Source organism: Herpailurus yagouaroundi, unplaced genomic scaffold (genome assembly GCF_014898765.1).
Source record: "Herpailurus yagouaroundi ecotype Mexico unplaced genomic scaffold, PumYag 100, whole genome shotgun sequence".
NCBI lineage: Eukaryota > Metazoa > Chordata > Mammalia > Carnivora > Felidae > Herpailurus > Herpailurus yagouaroundi.
In genome coordinates, this window is record NW_024412391.1 from 5,802,218 (window position 1) to 5,810,997 (window position 8,780).

Sequence of the window (8,780 nt, forward strand, 5' to 3'; positions counted from 1 at the left end):
GCTCTGCCCCACCCCACCCACCCCCCGTTTTCTGCATCCAGTCTTTCTGGTCTCCTGCCTGCCTGGACCCCCTTTCTGTGCCCCAACTCACCCCCCGCCCATCCCCCCCCCACCCCCCCACCCCCCCGCTCACCTGCTCTGCCCCAGGTGTCGGCACTGACGTTCTGGGTGACGGGTTTGGCCTCGGGGTAGTCCCACTGGTCATCCTTCCCGAGCCCGTAGAACTGGACCTGGCAGCGGAAGTGGTTCCGAGGGTTGTGCCAGAAGGTGGCGGAGACCCTCAGCCGGCTGCTCAGACAGTAGCTGGAGACATTCGCGCCGGACTGTTCCTTGTAGGGCTCAGGGTCCGTGCTGACCCCGTCGCGCACCTCCTTCCCGTTCACCCACCAGCTCAGCTCCACGTGGTCGGGGTAGAAGCCTGTGGCCAGGCACACGAGCGTGGCCTTCAGGGTCCGGGAGATCTCTGCTTCTGATGGTTCAAACACTGTGACCTTGGGAGGGCTCACCTTTTTCAGGTCCTCTGCAAGGGAAGAGAGGTTGGGGCCAGGCCTGGTCTGAGAGCTGTCTGGGTTTGGAAGGACAGTGTGTGTGTGTGTGTATGTGTGTGTGTGTGTGTGTGATGGAGAGGGTGACAGAGAGAGACAGAGAGAGACAGAGACAGAGAGAGCTGGAAATGGGGTCATCCTAAAGCAGAATTATGGAGTTGTAGGTCCTGTGTGTTTGGGGGTCACTGTCCTCTGTTGTTATTCTCCCACAACTTCACGATTTTTTTTCTGGGTTCCTCCATGGACGCACACACTTAGACTCTCTGGGCTAAGGTAGCAATGGGTCCTGATTCTCTTGGCTGTCTTTGCAGTCTCTTAAACAAGGCCTTGTTCCATATCTATCAAAAGAGTATATGTGTCTCTTTTTCTTCCCCATTCAAAGTCCTTTTCGCCGTGTGACTGCCTCTTGTTTTAGATGGAGAAGCAGCTTTAGTAGAGCTGAATGAGACCAGATTGTGAGGCAGAGGGTTCTCTCGCTAGCAACATCATCCTGGAAACCGAACTGACTTTTCCTAATTGTCATTGTTCTCTTGTACAAGGTGTTGAGTGTCCGTTTAGGGAGGGGGAGCAGGTACTAGAATTAGCCTTTGTTGTCTAGAAGACTCACTGTCCTGTTGCGTCTGACTATACTTTTTCCTAAATGCTTCTTTTCCCAACTCACTTTTTTCCTTTTCTTCCTTCCCTTTTCTCTTTCTTTCTTTCTTTAGCATAGAACCTGCTTTGAGGAGCCATGAAGTCTCTGGCTATTATCAGATGCTCCACATTCGCTGCACTTATACTGGGGCACATGGGGTATGTGCTAGCTTGCCCGGGTTGGCTATAATCCCATGAAAGATATTGCTCATGGATTGAACCCTTTTTTCCTTCCAATGCCCAGCAAGCCTCCCTGCCAGCTTTGGAAATCCTAGTTCACAGCCAAGCTTTACATTTTTAAAAGCAGCAAAACCTTGCTGGGTATGAACAAATTCCAAAGTCCAAGGGCCATTTCATCTGAGCATTCATGTTGTAAAGTCCTGGGCCCTTTTACATGCCTGACAGATAGGGGAGAATTTCTGGAGTTGTTGGAAGCCATGACCTCATGTAAAGACACACAGGGATAAAAGAAAACACATCCATCTATTAAGCTTCCTTTTTTTTTTTTTTTTTTTTTTTTTTTTTAAACCAGAATGGACTCTGCCATCTATGGCTCTATATTGACCAGAGGAATGATTTTTTTGGAGCGGAAATGTGGGGAACCCGGATGTTTCCACTTTATCCAAATTTGAAAAATGTTTCTAATGGGAAAATTGAGACAGACGTTGGAAAAAGGCCAAACTCTGACACGTGATGATGAGCGCCGGGAGCAGAAAGGATTATCACGATGAGGTGAGCCTTTTATAAAGGTGTCCGTAGAAGGTAGTCCCTAACAACTTAACACCCCCAGAGGCTGGCGCTATTACCCCCATTTTATAGATCTCAGAGATTCTGAGATTTCCACTTTCCGATTGTTCAACCGCCCGGGGGGGGGGGGGGGGGCTGTGGGTGGGGCCGGGGCATGTGGAGGCTGGGCGGGGGGTGGGGTGTACTTATGACACTCACCGGCATGTGCCTCTGTCTCTGCAGGACAGAGTCTGCTCGAGCCAACCAGTCTGGTAGGACCAACTCTCCTGTTCTTCCCGCCTTGTCTCTGTTCCCAGCCCAGACTCATCCCATCCCTGCCCTCCCCTCCGCCTGCCCCCCTCCTCTGGAGCATGCCAATGGTGTGTTAGCGTTTTATGATGGGCCCTTTACCCTACCATCCCAGCACAGGTCCTGAGGTTTGGAAAATGGGGCCTCAGCCTCTTTTCTCTTCTTTGTACCTTATCTGTTGCTAAGGTGGCCTAAGTTTCCAGTTGTATCAGAAAGTTTATTCACACCTATCTCCTCGGATCCTGCCAAGCACTAACCCCTTGCAGCTTTCATGACACTGTGACGTGCCTTCTGTCCCCGGGGCTCAGAAATGTCCCTTAAACCCCAGCCTCGCCAGTCCACACACCACCCCCTGTGCCTCCAAAGCCCTAGATCCCTTCAGGAAGACACACATGGGTCTTTGGAGACTGGTGGAGATGGAGAAGGAGGACAGGGAAGGCAAGGGTGGAGTTCTGAGCAGGTGGACGGTGTTAGAAGGATTTTAACATAGAAAACAGACCCATTCGCCCAAATGGAGTCAACCATGAAGGACTGGAGTTAGCTCAGGAGGGAAGATGGAGAAGATCTGACTCAGATAAAGAAGGGAAAGTAAAACAACACACCCCTGAAAAAGAAGAGAGTGAAAGAAGGCGGCCCGGAGAATGAGAAAACAGCCAGAAAACACAAAGCCCCCAAGACCAAGTCTACCCCCGAGGGTCTGAGACAAGCACAGCAGAGCAGCCAGAGAAACTCTCGGCGGGAGGGGGAGGCTCGGACTTCTGTCCGTCACCCCCGTCTCCTTCCTGGACTGATGGGTCACGCATGGGCACCCCCCCGCCCGGAGCGTGGCCCCCAACCTGTCACGGTGAGCCTGGTGCCCATCCCAAAGTGGAGGGGTAAGTTATAGGAGCACAGCTGCAGGGAGCTGTGGTAAAACCTGGGGCGGGGGTCTCCTGCCAGAGGGCAGGTCCTAGCTCCCAGGGAACGGGCTCTGCCACCTTCTCCACCTGGGTGCGTGGCTCTGGACCAGAGGAGACCTGGAGAAAGGTCCAGGCATATGATGGGGAAAGAGGAGAAGGCTCAGGGTGGGAAGAGGCACACACATGAGAAGGAAAGATGAACCGAGGAAAGAGCGAGGAGGTCACATCAAGGACTGAAGACCCAGGGAGGACAAATAGAGGGTCCAGGTGAGCCGCACCAAGAGCAATGGCAGCCACAGCTCCCTGGAGAAGGTCCCCAGGATAAGAGAGTTTACCTGACCCCTGACAACCAGCCGTGGGGAGAGACGGGGCCCCGGGTCCCAGGGACCACAGCTCTCCCACCCTGGTCCTGCTCCTTACCTGAGAGAGAGAGTTGAGTCCTGTCTCCAAAGTACTGTGCCTGGTTGCTCCACAGCACAGCAAGAGTGTGACAAACCCAGAATTGCTGCTCTGGGGCCTTTCCTTCCAGAAGCTAGCATCCACCCAAACTTCTGGGGGCTCTAGCACCTACTCTGTTCCCCACACTCTCTGCGCCTTTTCCCGCTGTGCCCCTGTCCCCACCCTGTCTCCGGAGTCCTTCTGGGACTGTACTTTTCCAACACACTACCCCCCCCAGGGAGGCCGCTTGCTTCCCCAAGACAGAGAGCTTGGCTCCACTTGTGGAAAATTGTCATTGTTACACAACACTGCAGGCTGGTAGGAAAACTGCGCACCTGCGTCCAATTCCTGCCCTTCCCAAGTGTACCTGCCTGCTCTCTTCTGCCTTTCCGTAGCAGAATTTTGGCACTGGGAGGGGGAGAGGGGGCACGCGTATGGCCTGAAATGTCAGGGGACCAATGTGGCCATGTGACCCCCACCCCTTTCTCCCGTGTCCCTCTCTTTTCTGGACGAGGGGGGAAAGCAGCAGGACGAAGCTAGCTCTAAGGCTAGAGGCTTCCCATCTACCGTGGCCATGATGGGGTGCGCTCCAAGGAGACGGGAGATGGACACGGTGACCCCAAGACGAGACTACTTGCCTCCCAGCACGGGAACCCAGACTTGGCGTGGCCAGTCTGTGAAATTACCAGGGATGGAGGCCGACCCCTCCCGATCGCCTCAAGGCAAGAATTCAGATCTTTCTGATAAAAATGTGCTTTAAGCTAAGCCCCCAGAACAGAGGCTCCATCTGGAGCCCTGCCCCTCCTTGTAGGTTCCCAGCCCTCCAGCCTCGACGAGCTTACCTACAACAGCGAGCCGGCTCCCTTCCCCAAAATAGAGCGTCTCGCCATAGCACAGCCTCTCAGATCTGCTTCAGAACCTCCCCTTGTCTGCTGAGCTCAGCTGGGATTCAGGGACAGATTGGGGTGTTCGTGGATCTCTTCGCTCACAGAGACACCAGCCCTACTTTGCATATCCCCGTGCATATCCCCGTGCACGGACAGTCAGAAAAAAGGAGACAGTGTGGCCTCCTGTGAAATCCAGAGCAAGGGAAGATATGAAACCCCTGCAGAGAGTTCCAGTCAGTGAGGAAGGTGGGCCCGTATCAGGGCTCATTGATTGCCTTCTGGGCTCTCTCTAGGTTTTCTCTGGCAGGTAACTATTCAGAGGGGGCAGTGCTATCTCCTCTCCCTCCTCTGCCGGAACCACCGAGGCTCAGCTCTGAGTTTACAGAGGACCACCGGTGGCTGCGTGGATTTACCCTGACCGGGACCCTCCCAGGTACTCGTTCCCAGATGCGCGCATGACATCTCCTTGCCCAGGACCCAGGGGCTGGGTGATCCCTTCCCTCCCACACTTTCTGGGATAGAATCCTCCCGGTCATGCCCTGCCCGGAGTCCCCACCGCCTTACCGACGACTGTCAGCTTGGTCCCTGGGCCGAAGGTATAATCATAGCACATCAGAATATGGCCATTCTAAAATGGACCTGCCATTTTGGACCTGCTTCCCCTATGAGGGGCTTGGAAAGACCCAGAGTCTAGCTTACCTATAACTGTGAGCCTGGTGCCTGCTCCAAAGAAAAGTTCAGTGTTCACACAGTGACTCCAGGCCAGGAGGCAAACAAATTTGAGGCGTGGAAAGAAACGGGGGCTGTAGCTGGTGTCTGAGGATGCTGGGGTCAGAAATCCCTGCCTGTGTTTTACCGATATTGCATAAAACATTTTCAACTCTGACTCCTGGGGCCACAGAGCATGGCCAGAGTGTATCCAGAGGGTCCCACACTACTTTCTTGATTTTTTTCTGAGGGTCCATTAAAAGGACGTGGATCTGGAGAGAAAGGCAGGGTCCTAGAGCAAGTGACCATATCCACGGAGAGCGAGGATATCTCTGGCTTCTTCCTCTGTGGAATGGGTCACCTCCCATGCACCTTCCCACTGACCTTGTCCTTGGTTCTGTGGGGCTTGGAGTGAAGGAGTCTCCCGAGTCCTTCACCCGAGGGGCCACTGAGACATTCTTCTCGCATCTGGGCTCTCTGCCTGGAAGATTCAGTCCCGATCCAAGCCTGTCCTTATCCATGGTCTTGGCTTGACAGGTGAACAGGGGTGAGGCGGAGGCGTTCTGACCTGAACCACCCTCAGGCCGGTGACCCAGGACAAAAGTGGAGAGACTGTGGGTTGGGAAAGGCAGAAAGGTTTTTGTAAAGCTTTCCTGTAGAGTTGAATCACCGTGGCCCCCCCTGTCCCCACAATGTTACAGCTTTGTACAAAAAACGACCCCTCCCATGGTTCTGCCCATCAGAGCTTGGGAGAAACCACCAGAGCAGCTGCTCCTTCAAGGGCATTGGAGGGCAGGTCAGTGACATCACTCCCCCTGGTGCGAGGCGGTGGCAGGGTTGCAGACCGGGCCGGGGAGGGGCTCCTCCCCACCCCCATGCCCTTCCTTCAGGATGTTCTTGGCTTCTCAGAGCTGTGTGTCTTTGCAAGTCTGGCTGCTGCAGGGGCTGGTTTTCCCTGGTTTCCGCCCCTCTGCAAGATGTCATCACTGTGGGGACCCACCCTCCCCACCCCCCAACCCAGCAAGAAGCAGCAGCCCCCTTTCAGCCTCAGGCCTGCCTGTGGCTCTGTCACTCAGAGGCCACACCTTTCATCCGGGAATGGGATCCCGCAGTACTCAGACCCTTTGGCCCAACTCCGAACCTCTAGGGTGGTCTGGAGGGGAAGTGACCTTGAGCTACACTGCAGGGACCGGGTGGAGGACAGGGGCGTGTAGGGGTCCCTAGGTAGAGACAAAATAACAGCTGAGAGCTCCAGCATATTTTCAAGTGGGTTTGGACATGGGAGGGCTCCTGTGTGCATCAGCCCCCCTTCTTGTGGACTTCAGACGTCAGGTTAGGAAAAGGGAGTTGGGGACATGGAAATGAATAGTCAGATGCATAAAGTCGCAGGAACGCTCAAATGCAGTCATGGACATAGCCTTCTCCTTTTTATCCCCGAGGGGCAGACGCATTTAAGTTGCTGGTAGATGTTTTACTTTCCTGCACAAGAAGACCTTGAAATTCAACCTCCAGTTGAGTGGCCTGGATCTTATTTCACTCGATGGTGTTTCCTTTTATTGCCTTTCAAACTGTGAAGTTTCAAACTATTAAAATCTGGAAGAAAAAAAAAAAAAAGACAAACTTCACTCCTTAACGATGACACACTTCCGTGGAAAAATAAACGCAGAATCCAAAGAGAAATGACAATATGGGGAGAACAGTTGCAATCTTCCTCATGAGGGCTGATCTCCCCAGTATATAATGAACTCCTAGAAATCAGTAAGAAAATAATCCAGCAGCACAATAAAAATGGCAAAGAACAGATGGTTCAGAGAAAAAGTAACGCAAATGGTGCTTCACCGTAGGAAAAAAATCTTGCAAAGAAAAAGCTGCATTGAAATATCTTTGTTCACCAATGTGACTGACAAAATTGAATTAGGGAAGACATTCTATTAGCTTGTGCGTCGTGGGATATGCATTTCTACACGTAAAAGGATACCCATCTAAGCGGGGACCAATTTGGAAATATCTATGAAAGCTACAAATGCATTTACTTTTTCACCTGGACATCTCACATCTGGCCATTTATCCTGTAGTTATTCTTGCAGACAAATATAAAAAATGTTTGTAAAATATTTGCGTTATCTGGGGGTAGCAAAGAGATTGGGGAAAGTCCAGTGCCCATCAGGAAGGGACTGGATAAATGATCTGTGATACACCCACCAAATGGAATATTGCTCGATGCTAAAAAAAAAAATACAAATGTTTCATGATACTACAGGAAGCTCTCTAAGATACATTGTTAAGTGGAAAAAAAGCAAGCTGCAGATTAGCATTGCTGTACATTGCCTTTTGTCCCGCGAAGGAGGGGAATAAGAACTGCTTGCTTGGTTCTGCATAAAGATACACCAGAATGATACAAAAGAAACTGATCAAAGTAACTGCCTACTAAGAATGGCCAGAGGAGACAGAAACAAGGTAGAAGTAAAAGTAACATTTTTCAGTTTCAACTTTATTGTATTGTTTCAGTTTTTGAGCCAGGTGGCTATATGATCTATTTAAAATGAAACTTTAAAAATTGAAAGAAAATACAAAGAAAACATTGCTTTAAGTAATATTTTGAAATGTGCTACTTAAAAAAGAAACCTACTTGTGTAATTTACAAACTCATTATTTTCTCCAAAGAAGATCCATTTACCTAAGAAGATATGTTATGGTCCCGACTTGACATACTGGGTCCCCAATCACTCAGGAAGCTTGTGAAAAATGCATATTTCTCAGTAGTCCTTAGGATACGTTGTGTTAAAAATCTTGGGGCGCCTGGGTGGCGCAGTCGGTTAAGCGTCCGACTTCAGCCAGGTCACGATCTCGCGGTCCGTGAGTTCGAGCCCCGCGTCAGGCTCTGGGCTGATGGCTCGGAGCCTGGAGCCTGTTTCCGATTCTGTGTCTCCCTCTCTCTCTGCCCCTCCCCCGTTCATGCTCTGTCTCTCTCTGTCCCAAAAATAAATAAACGTTGAAAAAAATAAATAAATAAATAAAAATCTCTAGTATTGGAGTTATTATGTATTTCAATAAACAAAACAAGCACAAAATTACCCCGGGTATTTCCATTTCAGCACGGTGCTTGGGATGCCCTGCTTGTCCCCTGACCAGGAAAAGCACAGGCGCGAGCCATGAAGAATGTCAGAGTGCTATCTGGTGGTGTCACAAGCTGGGTACAATAGTGTGGCTCTGAGAATTTAGGGAAAAAAGGAAAAGACAGTCTGTGCTTCTTACTCACGAACAGTGCTGGATCTCACAACACTCTGCCAATAACCTGAATAAAAGGTCACGGATGGCGTCTATCGAGTGGAGAGTGGCAAGCTTCCTTCTTTATTCCTTTCCCACACCGAGGATCTCTTTCGTCGATGTAATGATTTATTTTCATCGATTTCTGTTTTCCTGCCTTATTGCATATCAGTAATATACCCTCTAGGTAAGTTTCCTTTCGGCCATTTAGCTGGGGACTCTCCCCCACACCGGCCTTACAAAGAATACCGCTCTGCCTACTTCCAATCCTGATGGAGTTTGCCCTCCCCCCCCCCCCCCCCCGTTTGCTACTCAGTCACACTGTCAGTGTGCGTAAATGCCCGTGAAGTTGTTTTTTTTTTTTTTTT

General features: G+C 51.0%; 1 protein-coding gene across 1 annotated transcript in view; it reads right to left on the minus strand.

The window, feature by feature from the left end:
• LOC121028976 (M1-specific T cell receptor beta chain-like) overlaps positions 1-8,780 on the minus strand; it is a 194,908-nt gene that overhangs the window by 418 nt on the left and 185,710 nt on the right. Inside the window, exon 3 of the mRNA XM_040473063.1 lies at positions 59-520. Within this exon, the coding sequence (XP_040328997.1) occupies positions 59-520 (462 nt within the window). The remainder of the gene's footprint in view (positions 1-58; positions 521-8,780) is intronic.